Source organism: Squalius cephalus (genome assembly GCF_949319135.1).
Source record: "Squalius cephalus genome assembly, chromosome: 6".
Taxonomy (NCBI): domain Eukaryota; kingdom Metazoa; phylum Chordata; class Actinopteri; order Cypriniformes; family Leuciscidae; genus Squalius; species Squalius cephalus.
In genome coordinates, this window is record NC_137127.1 from 9813390 (window position 1) to 9826082 (window position 12693).

The following is a 12693-nucleotide window of genomic DNA, read 5'->3' on the forward strand; positions in this document are numbered from 1 at the left end:
CTGTTCTTTTAGAACACTTTGTATAGATCACTTTGATCTAAATCTAAATGGACCACATATACTTAAAGGGTTAATTCCCCCAAAAATTATAATACTGTCATTAATAACCTCATGTCGTTCCAAACCCGCAAGACTTTCGGTCATCTTCGGAAAACAAATGAAATTTGAGAAACAATGAAAGCACTTGCTTCTTAAAATTTAGGCTAAACCACTGGAGTCACATGGATTACATTAATGATGTCTTTACTACCTTTCTGGTGCTTGAAAGTGGTAGTTGCGTAGCTGTCAATGGAGGAACAGAAGTCTCTCAGATTTCATTAAAATTATCTTCATTTGTGTTCCGAAGTTGAACGAATGTCTTACGGGTTTAGAACGACATGAGGGTGAGTAATTAATGACAAAACCACAAAAATGTCATTCCAAACCAATGTGGTTAGTTCTCACACATCAAGCAAGCACAGTTGAGAATCCGTGTTTACCATAAATTCTATGTATGTGCTTTGATCAATGTTTATATATGAATAAAAGCGTAAATTAAATCTGTTCATCATATAAAGCAACTTTTTGAAGCAAGAAAATTTTGGTTGCATGGACTTTCAATGGATAAACAACTAGGGAATATTAAAAATGTCTTCATTGGTGTTTCGAAGATGAATGAAAGTCTTGGAATTAAATCGTTGAGTAACTGATAACAGAATTTAAATTTTTGGGTGAACTATCCCTTTAAAAAATGTTCGTTAACTCTATTAATGCCGATTAACGTTAATATTAAAAAAGTTTCATTTGACTTTATTGCGAAATTAACCTTCACCCTCAAAAAGCCTCCTAAAAAGCGTCTCACAGCATTTCGAGCAGGAGTAATTCTCCAAAATTAACTACAAATGCATTCAAGTCTGGCTCAATTCTCATATGGAAATTTTTCACAATCCATTAATTTTTCCTCACTGAATATTCAGTTTCAATCAGAAACTCACATTACAGAACTAACATGGGTCGTGAATGCGGTTTTATGTTGATAAGAAAAAAAGAGAGAAAAAAGCCCAAAAACGTGAGAAACACATTTATTTTCCATTCTGTCATCACTGGTTATTTTCCAGTGAACAGTCAAACACAGATTCATGTCCTTATAGGGCACAGTTCATCAAAATTCCAGCATTCTTAGCATTGCAGCATTTTGTCTTAAAAAAAAAGAAAAGAAACATCAAACAAATGTAAAATTCAACCAGGACTTTTAAACATCTTCAAACAAGCCCGTAATATGTCTGCTTTGTCCTGTGATGGTCAGAGATTTGGACTAAATGTTTCATGTCTTCTTGATCCACAGCTGTCAGTGTCCCCTTGTCCACTAGAGCTCTGCAGAAACCGCAAGGGTGGGTAGATGGGAAGGTGCGTCACCAGGTTAAGCTGCCAGGGGTTTAAACTGTATAGAACGTAATATGAGGAGGATGGGGGAAGTGTCATGTTTTGAAAGCACAAGACATCAACAACCACAATAGAAGTTAACATTACAGCCTTTAATAAACATCAAGCAAGTGTACTAAACAGCCTTATCCAACATTGAAATAACGGATACCTAGAGCTAAATCGTTTTAGACGATCTAGCTAAATCGCGCCGCTGAGAAGGCAAGGGGGCGGCAACCCAGCACAGGTGATAGTGAGTGAGTGTGTTCTGTCAGTGTGTCTATCTGAAGAGCCTGTGGCGTTTTATGGGAGAGCCAATCTCAATCTCGCTACCTTCGCTGTCGCTGCTGGACTCAGAATCACTGCTGCCGGAGTAAGCGCCGAGCCCTGGCAGGATGCCCACGCATACAGCGGCGGAGGGCAGGTGGAGAACGCCCGAGCGGATCACGTCCAAGCCGGGGGATTTGGGCTCGACCGCCTCCTGCTCTGAGAACACAAAACAATACACGCACATAGAGCGCACGCATTCTCTGATGCATTTGACATCTGACGTGGCAGGTTAATACGGGAAGGTGAATCAATGTGATGTTTCTCCTGATTTCTAGCAGTAAATATTAAATATTAAATTATTTAGAAAAAATATTCCAGGTAAAATACAAGCGCTGTCGAATGCCACAGATGAAAAAAAAAAAAAGGTGTTGACAAATGCACTTACAATGAATGTCTATTGTGAAATATTATTACAATTTAAAATTTTATTTTAAATATATTCATGTGATGGTAAAGCTGAATTTTCAGCATCATTACTCATGATCCTTCAGAAATCATTTGAATATGCTGATTTGGTGCTCAAGAAACATTTCTTTAACACTTTAGCTTAGGGTCCGATTCTCACTATTAACTAGTCGCTTATTGGCCTGCATATTACCAGGATATTGGCTGTTTATTAGTACTTAAAGCACATATTAATGCCTTATTTTGCATGACCATATTCTAAATCCCTTAATCCTAACCAATACCTAAACTATACTACCTTTGTAAGGCCCGCTATATTGGTCCAATCTGCCGGTTCGCCAATACACGGGGAAGGTATCAGGTGTTCCTGTCCTTTTCTCATGCAAAGTATTGGTTGGTTAAATGCAATACATTAATCATGTATTCTCTCGTAATTCATCTGACTCCATAAATGAAAGGTTTTAATAATATCTGTGCCTCACTAAAAGTGAGCGAATGTTTGACTATTCCTTTTAACCATTAAGTGAACAATGTCAAAATCAGTTAGAATAATCAAATGTAACAATTTATTATGTCAGGTAAATGTATCATGCCAATTTCATAATCAATTCAAAGATAATCGATACAAAACATCAAATGCTCTGGAATAGAGAGAAGATGCAAACCCAACTTTAAGAAATACGTGAGGCTGAGAGATTTCTTTCTCTCAGCCTCACGGGCCGATCTGAAGTACAGAAAAGGCCCCGAACTCTCTGCTGCATCTCATTAAATAGTCAGACCTCTTTCACATGGAAACATGTGCTAACAAAAGAAATTTGCATGCAGTGGTCGCACCTTCATGGGGGTGGGTGACCATTTGCTTGAGAGACCACCTTTCTTTTTAAGTCAGTTATAAACTCTTAAAACCTTATTACCTTTTATTTTATCTATCTGGATATGAGATATCTGTACCACTCACTTTGAGACATTTCAAATGACACCAAAAACATAACAGTCAATGATAAACATTCACATTAAACCATATTATTGTGTGAGTTCTTAGTAGTTTGCGGAAGTGAGGTCGTATGGGGGAGGTCAAATGGTAATTAGCCCTTTGTCTCAGACCAGGGCCTCAACCAGTATTTTTAGTCTTACACCTTACTAACTATTAATAACTAGTAATGAGTTTATTGAGGCACAAGTCATAGTTAATAGTGAGAATTGGACCCTAAACTAAAGTGTGAACAACATTTCTTATTATTATCAGTGTTGAAAACAGTTTTGCTGCTAAATATTTTTGTGAAAACTATTTTTTTTTAGGATTCTTTAATAAATAGAACAATGTAAAAGTCTTTACTGTTGCTTTTGATCAATTTAATGCATCATTGCTGAATAAAAGTGTAATTTCCTAAAAACTGACCCAAAACTAGTGTTCAGTGATGTACATGTTGTTGTTTCTTTACAAAATTGAGTCATCAAAATTATTTTCTGCCATAAAAGACAGCACTGTCTTTTTAAGTTTAAGGTATTAAACTTCTAAAAAAAATTAAAAACATTAAAATATTAAAACAGTGTGCCACATTATTAAAGATCCAATAATGATCTGAAAATCACTTTACATAATTACATTAAGTGAAGGCAGCATTACACTACAAAGCTCACCTGTCTGACTGCCATTGCCGGCTACCGTCTCCTCTACTTTCTGCTTTTTACTCCCTTCTGAGGACTGAGACGAGCTGTACAAAGACAAAAATGAATCACAAATCATTATACATAAAGGATATGCAGTCTCAGATTTCTACATGTTTAAAATACATTAATGCTCGATTTCACAGACAAAGCTTAAGCCTATAGTCCTAGACTAAAATGCATGTTTGAGCTGTTTAAAGGGGGGGTGAAATGCTCATTTTCACTCAATCTCCTGTTAATCTTGAGTACCTATAGAGTAATATTGCATCCTTCATATCTCCAAAAAGTATTTTGTTTTATTATATTAATAACAGAAAGATAGGCTGTACCGAGTCTTTCCGGAAAAAACCGAGCGGCTGGAGGCGGGCCCTGTGGGCGAAGCTTAGCTGTGCTAACGCGCCGAGCTAGTGACAACACACAGAGACATTTGTTCAGTTCAACAGTTTTACTCACCGTCCGGTTCCAACGCACGACCGCGAATCTTTATCATTGCGACTGCTCGATCCTAAGCATTAGACGATCTGCAAATCCGTCGATCTGGGCTTTGTTTATAAAACAATCATCGTCGAAATGCAGGGAACAAACAGTCTTACACAACTCCGTTTATGCTCAGGAAAACAAACTCCATCCACGGGTTCCTTAACGCTGGGTTCTTTGGGAATCTGTGCAGGGTTGTCTTGCCCTGGCAACCAAAAACACACTTCTTTGGTGACATTGACTTCCCAAAAGCCGGGCAGGGCGCTTTGATGGCGAACTGCTTTCGCTCTCTCTCTCTGGTCTACGAGTGCGCGCGCGCCCGCGATCTTACCGGAGAAGTGCCCTTAGGACCCATATAAGGAAATTCCGTTACATCTGACGTCACATACCCATACTCGAAAAAAACTTTCCGAAACTTGTGACAAACCGGAAGGAGTATTTTTGGAACAAAAATACTCCTTCAAACGTACAACTTAGTTTTTGAAACTTTGTCCATGTTTAGCATGGGAATCCAACTCTTTACCAGTGTAAAAAACTCAGTATGCATGAAATAGCATTTCACCCCCCCTTTAAACTGAAAGCAACTTACACTGACTTGTATTTAAATTGGTCAATGCCATTGTTTTGTCTCAAGATGCACACCAGTAATGTTTTTTTTCCTAAGGTAGTTTTATAAAAGCTACTTAAATGTTCTAATTTAAAGCTCCAGTCCGTAAATTTTGGGTTAAAAATGATCCAAAATAAAAAGTGTTCAAAATCAAAACGATCTGCTTGCCTTCAAACCGGTAAGCTTGTAATAATGTTTTTAATTCCAGTGGTACTTTAACTAAGGCCTAGTCCTGGCTTAATCTAAGCCCTGTCAGTGAAACCAGGCCTAAATATAATAATTGAATAGATGTTGAGGTACCTGCGTCGTTTCACTGCCCCAGCCAGCAGGTGGGCCTGAGACAGGTGACTAGTTCTGTGGGTCTCTGAGGGTTTGGGTCCTGCCTTTTTCTCTGGCTCCTTCTTCTGGCTATCGGTGGCTGCCAGCTTCTGCAGAGCGCTGTGAGGTTCACTAGTTAAGGAAAAATCACTGACATGCACTTAGGTGTAATTCAACTGTGAGAAAACTTCACAGCAACGTGACAGCCATACTTTCCGACCCTGCTATTGTGGTAAGCCACTAGACAAATGCAGTTTTTCACTTTATACTGAAACATTCTCATAAACCTAAATGAACTTCTTGGAGAGCTCCACTTTAACAGCACACAAACAGAACTAAACCCACAGACAGACGAGGAAGCTAGGATAAAGAGGGCAACCGCTCAAAAAAGTCACCACAGAAGCCACCACGTCAATCAAACCTACTTCCTTTTTTCGCTCTGTGCATACAGATGGCCTAAAAAGTTGACACACTTACAGGTAAGATAATTTGGTGCCTCCACAGGAGGCAAATTCAGTAGAATTAGGGCACATTACTGTATTATTCTACAGATCATGGTTCTCAGCAGTGCTTTTAGATGCAGTTATCAAGCCCCGAGAAAGGTTTCAGTTGCCACGACAACGCATCCTCCAACCTTCTATCTACAGGCATACCTGATTGGCAGAAGAGAAAAGCTGATCGTATTAGATGTTACATGATGAGAAATCAATTGTATGATGATATATGATTTGGATAAAAGCATGACCTTTGATTTCGATAGATTAACGCAACTAAATTGTGCTAATGTGGAACAATCTGCTGTAATTCATAATTCATTGTTACATACCAAACACACACACACACACACAATGATACTGACACAAAACATGATTCAGCCCTGCATAGGATACATATAAAATGATTCAAACCATTTTCTATCTGTTCATTCACAGAAACAGCTCAAAAGAGTGGTTTGTTCGGGAGTCATTGTACGTATGTACACTCAAAAAAATGTTTTGAGCCTTTTTTAAAGATTTAAGCATTTCAATTAATAGTAAATTTCCATCTAATTGAATTGAATAATCATTACATATTATTCATATTATGATTTAAGAATTTTAAATTAGTAAAAAAAATAAAACATTTAGTATAAATCTTAATGGAACAAGGGAATGGACCATTTAGTTTATGTGATTTTTAATCATAAATAAAATGTAAAAAAACAAATGAAAATGTGTTTAAATTTAAGTTATACAAAATGTTTTTGTAACCTGTATACCTCGAGTGAGCAAGCTTTGGGCTAACCAACCGAGAGTTCAGGGTATATATGACGGTAAGTTAACCTTAATTTCTGGAATACCCTGCTGGTAAAATGTTTTCTTTCTGTGGCGCTGAAGAGATAAAACTCCCATTCCACTGCTGGATGCGGGAAACTGAAAAAACGGACTTGACCTTTTTTTTATGTAAACATTCGCTAGATGGACATCTTTGACCTTAGGACTTGTTCAAACTTCAAACCAAAGACTATGACTATTAAAAGGTGCAGTATGTGATTTCTGAGAAACACTTGATATTTGAAGTCGAGACCCAAACAAAAACACCCTACCGTATACAGTTCACCATGCTCGAGCTCGTTAAAGTCGGGTGGATTCTGATTGGCTGTCATTGTTTTTACCGTTCATCAGTTGGAAAAATCGTTCTGAAATTGGTTCCAACATAACGGCCGCAAAGGGGACGCTCACGAACACCCTTCTGAAACCTAAAATGTCTACCGGACACCGCCGCGACCCTAGAGTCTCATAGATTTAACAGACATGCGCACACGGCAGCCATTGTTAAGACCACAAGACCGTCACTCACATGAAATCGCAGCAATAGTAACCACAAAGAGTTAATCAGTTCCTGTTGGACAAAATCAAGTCCCACCCTAAATTTTTTTCTTGTTTGAGAAGATATTGGATATGTGTCACAATAGGAAAGAAAAGACAAACGCAACTTCCGTTTCGTGCCGACTTTAAAGAGCTCGAGACAGACAGCTATCGTGTGTTTGTGTGGACGCTAATATAGTTTTCATAGTGTGAACAGGTCTTTACAACCAGTGGCAACATTGCTTTAAAAAGTGGGTGGGACAGGAGTGTGTGCGAGTGTGTATTTCAGAATATCAGAAATCACTGATAACAGCTGCAACGAGCACTCAGTGTGCACCAGATCGCATCTTATTTTACACAAACGAACGAATTGCTAATCAACTGGAGATGTTTCATTTGTATTAATTACATCCGTGCCGCGAGATGTTTCAAAAAGTGGTGGGAACAATATCGGCGCTGGCAAAAAGTGGTGAAAATTACGCCTGTTTATGGTGCATTTCGCTACTTTTTCAACATCTGGCCTATTTTTAGATGCTTTGTCAAGTTAAAGAAGTTTGATTTCAGACCTCTTCTCGAAATTATAAATTAGCGACCGTTCCGTATGAATTTTAAAAAGTATTTATATTTCTTTATCAAGTAAAAGTTCTTTATGTGAAAGGTTTTGCATGACAAGGTATCAGAGTCCAAAAACATCCATCTGTAAAACAAAGTTAACTGCTTGAAACTGAACACACGGAGACTGTCTGTTTTCCAAACCTCTAATCCATTTGCCAAGCCAGCATGGATTTCTGTCAGTGCGTCGGGTTCCTCTTGGGGCTGTCTCGTTTGAGAACATACACACTAACAAGGTACAAGAACTCTTTTTTACTTTTCACCAGCCAGCCATCATTGCGCTTGACAGCTGAAGCTTCTAACATCAGCTTAACGAAGGTGAACATAGAGACAGACTCAGGCAGAAAGCAAAACTCCCTGTCAATTTTTTTCAAGAGCGCATGACAGTAATATTGTATGTGCTTTAAGGTGCAAAAGGATATCCTGTATTCTTTTATCTCTTTAGCTTCCTCGTCCCGTCTGTGTTTCTCTATTAGAGACTGCTTCCGAGAGACTTCGTCGAGAAAGCTGGACTCGTCTTCATCCAGGCCTTTAACCATGTTCTCTGTGGAGAAACACAACAATAGAATTAAAAAGACTCCATGAACAGTTCTTTTTGAGGAACCGAGTAGGGCTGCACGATATTGTAAAAAAAATTACATTGCGATATTTTTTCCCCAACGATATATATTGCGATATTGCGTGCCATCAATCCAGGCTAAAGTCAATAATTAGCCTACCATTCCATGATATTAATAATTTCACTAAGCAAGCTTCATTACAAGTGACAAAAAGGCCACTTAATATTGTATTCCAAAATTAGAACATATTTCTGTCAGAATTCGAAAAAAATATTTCTGTCAAAAAATCTTATTCTCTCTCTCTCTCTCTCTCTGTGTCTCTGTTTTCGGTGCTGATGCAGTGACGCGTTCATGTAAACGGCACTTAAAAGCTGTCACAAAGAACCAGCAAAAGTAATGATTATGAATATGTAAAATATTACAATGAGACATTTTAATTGTTTATTAATAAACAAGTGTTTTCTGTAAAGATGAAGTTGACGATCTTCATCCTCGCAGTAGTGATCGCGTGGGAGAGAAATGCACTTTTCATACGGATTACATAGTTTTATTTTGTTTTGAATGGTTCTGTTTAAAAGTAGAGATTTCTGTAGATAATACATATATATATATTTTTTTTTTAGGTGTGTGAGGCGAGTAGGCTACCTTATACGCTGAGTTTCGGTTCATGGATTCAGGCGCTGGCGCCTCCGTGTCGTGATTATGTCTGCTATATTTACTTTTTATTTATTAAATCCAGGAAATTGGATAATGAAACACTGATTAAAATTAAGATACAATTAATACAAAACGAAATTCACTTTAAAGAAAGGCTTTGTGCTTTCTGTTTGAGGTCTCTGTGAAAGTTTTAAAGCAGTCTTTTAGTGCCGCTTTCATAACGGTCGCATCCGTAATGGAGAACTGTCACGTAACATTGTTTTTTCCTCATAAATGCGAACACGAAAAATAAAATACTTTTTAAAAAAGACAATCATTTTTAACTTTATAACACTCCAGCAAAGTACCTCTTTTTGGTCAACATCCTCCTTTTTGTAGACGAAATAGTCCCAAATAGCTGATTTTGACTTTCTCTTTGGTACGAAATCTTTTTTTTTTTGCGGCGGATCCTCTTCGTCGCCCATTTTTAGCTATAGGATGCCAGTGAATGTTGGCTGTGAGCGGTGAGCTGCGGCACAGCGAACCAATTACTGTGCAAGCACGCGGAACGTGCAAGTCACCCCAGCAAAAAGCCATACAACAAACTCGTGTTTACTGTGTGCTACCCTGGTGCTACCGTTCTCTTAATACACCATGGGTGCTACTACCCTTCACATCGCGTGTTCCGGCGATGTGACTATCGCTCATTCGCACATTGCGATGTCGATGTTAAAACAAAATATCGCTCAGCCCTAGAACCGAGCGTCATGAAAATGATATTTTTTCTCAATCATGAACAGTTCTATTGTCTGTGAATATGACCACCATGCTAGCAGATCAAGAACACCCTTGGAATCAACGGCAATAGGAGCAGCGATGGTCGCTAGGGAGACCGAGAGTGGGTTTGTCACCAGGGATACGGAGATGAAGCCGAGATGCTAAGATCATGCCAGTCTCCCATCAGCACCCGCAAGAACAGACCTGCTCTTGATCTCCATCACTCCCATCTGTTCACACTCATAGACACCCACCGACATGCTCAAACACACACCAGCGCATGTGCATGCAAGCACACGCATGTTTTTGCACAAACGGTGACGGATAAACCCCAAAATGAGGTCAAATATAGATGGGAGAGACAAGCCACCTGAGACCGTGCGATGCGTGTCGTCTGAAAGATCTGTTTTTGACAGAAATAAAGGGATGATGTGTATGGGAGGAAAGCAGCATGAGCGCTTACTGAATTTGAACTGCTCCTCATATTCTTCCTGTTTCTTGTCTTTCTGCTCTTGTAGCCTTTCGAAGAGAGATCGAGGGTCGTACGCCTCCTCAGGGGCCTCTGTGGTGCAGTGAGAATGAACAGTCAAAACTTGCAAATCTGGGAGAATTAATGCCTATCATTAAAGGAGTTGTTCACTTTCAAATAGAAATTTCCTGAATTAAGGTTTTTGAGGAAAACATTCCAGGATTTTTCTCCATATAATGGACTTCAATGGCAACCAACGGTTTGAAGGTCCAAATGTCAGTCTCAATGCAGATTCAAAGGCTCAACACGATCCCAGTCGAGAAATAAGGGTCTTATCTAGCGAAACGATCGGTCATTTTCTAACATTTTTTTTTATTATATACTTTTTAACCACAAATGCCCGTCTTATACCATCTCTGAGATGCGCCACGCATTACGCCATGACGTTGGAAAGTCGGAAATAGTCGGAAATACCGACCCAGTGTTTACAAGTTTGGAGTAGGACGACTGTTCAAAGTTATTGTATATTGAATGACACATATTTATATGTATTTGCATCAGTTTATTGTTTAAAATGGTCCTTACGTGTGCATATCCTGGATGTTTAACAATGTCACACGTGACCTTTCCAACGTAATGCGTGGCACATCTCAGAGATGGTACAAGCCGTATATAAAAAGTTTTTTTTATTTTTTTTTTTTGTAGAAAATGACCAATCGTTTCGCTAGATAAGACCCTTATTTCCCGGCTGGGATCGTGTCGAGCCTTTCAAGCTGCATTGAGACTGACATTTGAACCTTCAAACCATTGGTTGCCATTGAAGTCCATTATATGGAGATAAATCCTGGAATATTTTCCCCAAAAACCTTAATTTCTTTTTGACTGAAGAAAGAAAGACATGGACATCTTGGATGACATGGAGGTCAGGAAATTATCAGGAATTTTTTATTTGAAAGTGAACAGCTCCTTGAAGCCTCTTGTTAATTTGTCTGATTGGTGCCGATGAAGTGAACGTCTCACCCTCCGGGTCATCTGGCTTGCGGACCTTCTCCCATTCTTCCTGTCTTTTTTTCCTTAGATCGTCTAGTTCAGACTCTGACACAAACTTTCGGCTGAGGTCCACACCATCTGCCATGGCAGAACCTACACAACACATGCAGACTTTTGAGTTATTTATGTATTGATCACCACATTTATCAATATATTTAATCCATCAAAACTCACCAAAATGCTGTTTATTTAATCACGATAAAAACTGTAGGTAGTTCATGAAGTCATCAGCAGGAGATTCTGTTCCGAGATTCAGAGACAGAGGATAAAAAATTATGATAATAAAAAAAAAAAATTCATTGCACACATCATAAATTTATGCAGAACTAATGCATTTAAATATTCATTTGAAATGTGAAGCACAATATAATTTATGCTCCGGGTCTATTAAGTGGATTTTGGTCTGAGCAATGATGACAGATTCTGCACGAAAAGGTAAACACTGCCCCCTAGTGCTGGATTTGAACACTGAAAGTATTAAATTCCAGATCCAGACGTACCTATTTCTTTGATTTTGTGCTATTAAAACGATTTTTAAAGTGCCAGTATGATAGCCAGTATTATGCATATACGCCATAGAAATGGTGCTAGGAACACACAGAGAACAAAACAAAAAAAACATTACTCTATTATTAATCTTAAATATTAATCTACCTCAAAACATGGTTTATCAACACTTCCACTGTCAGCGTGGAATGTACATGATTTATATATATATATATATATATATATATATATATATATATATATATATATATATATATATATATATATAAAAACACACACATCACGTATCAAGTAGTATTGTAATAACAATAAACATCAAAACAAAATAAAAACGACACATATAATGCAATTTGGGTTAGCAAGATCAGTGGCTTCGAACGGTTACTTTATTTTGAATACATGCAAGGAACACTGCAATATTATTTTAATGAGACACCACCGCAGCTTCAGGGCCTAATATTGATCTGAAGTCGAGCGTGCAAGGTTTTGATCGCACTCACTACTGGATCAGCAAGCAGTGATAGTTATACAGCTATTCGTTTAACACACATTATATAACGCTAAAGTCGGTTTGTTTTATACGGCAGACAAATAATGACCGAAATCAAAGAAGAGACAAGGAATAAATAATTATTTTAAGAAGGAAACGGTATCAGATATTTACCTAGTCCGGTTTTGTGTCCTGGTTAAAGCATCCCCTCAGCAACAACTGACAAGGGCACATAGTTCCTACGCAGGAACAACATTAACTAACGGGAAATGTAGTTTTCATGGGAACGTTTTGCTTTCGAGAATCAATTGTCATATTATTATTATTTATTATTATTTGAGTGTACATAATTTTAAACAATTAAAAAAAGCAATTAATTTCCTTTTACTTTGAAAGTTTGTAATAAAGGAGAAAATAACTGAATGCTTTAAATGTTATGTTTTGTTATGTTTTTCCAGTTCTCTTCGAATTTTGTTTTGCCTGTCCAATTAATGAATACAGTAGAGAAAAGCAAAGGTGTTAGTATTGTAGATGCCAGT

The 12693-nt window shown here is 38.0% G+C and overlaps 1 protein-coding gene across 1 annotated transcript; it reads right to left on the reverse strand.

Annotated features, from left to right (window-relative positions):
* Window positions 1-1045: 1045 nt before the first annotated feature.
* psme3ip1 (proteasome activator subunit 3 interacting protein 1) lies at window positions 1046-12393 on the reverse strand. The gene is made up of 9 exons (XM_079874311.1): window positions 12329-12393; window positions 11332-11397; window positions 11128-11250; window positions 10102-10200; window positions 8087-8209; window positions 5189-5327; window positions 3778-3851; window positions 1735-1887; window positions 1046-1420 (listed from the first exon to the last, which is right to left on the reverse strand). Exons 3-9 carry the CDS (start codon window positions 11240-11242, stop codon window positions 1416-1418), a joined length of 708 nt encoding a protein of 235 aa, XP_079730437.1. The 5' UTR covers window positions 11243-11250; window positions 11332-11397; window positions 12329-12393; the 3' UTR covers window positions 1046-1415.
* Window positions 12394-12693: the final 300 nt, after the last annotated feature.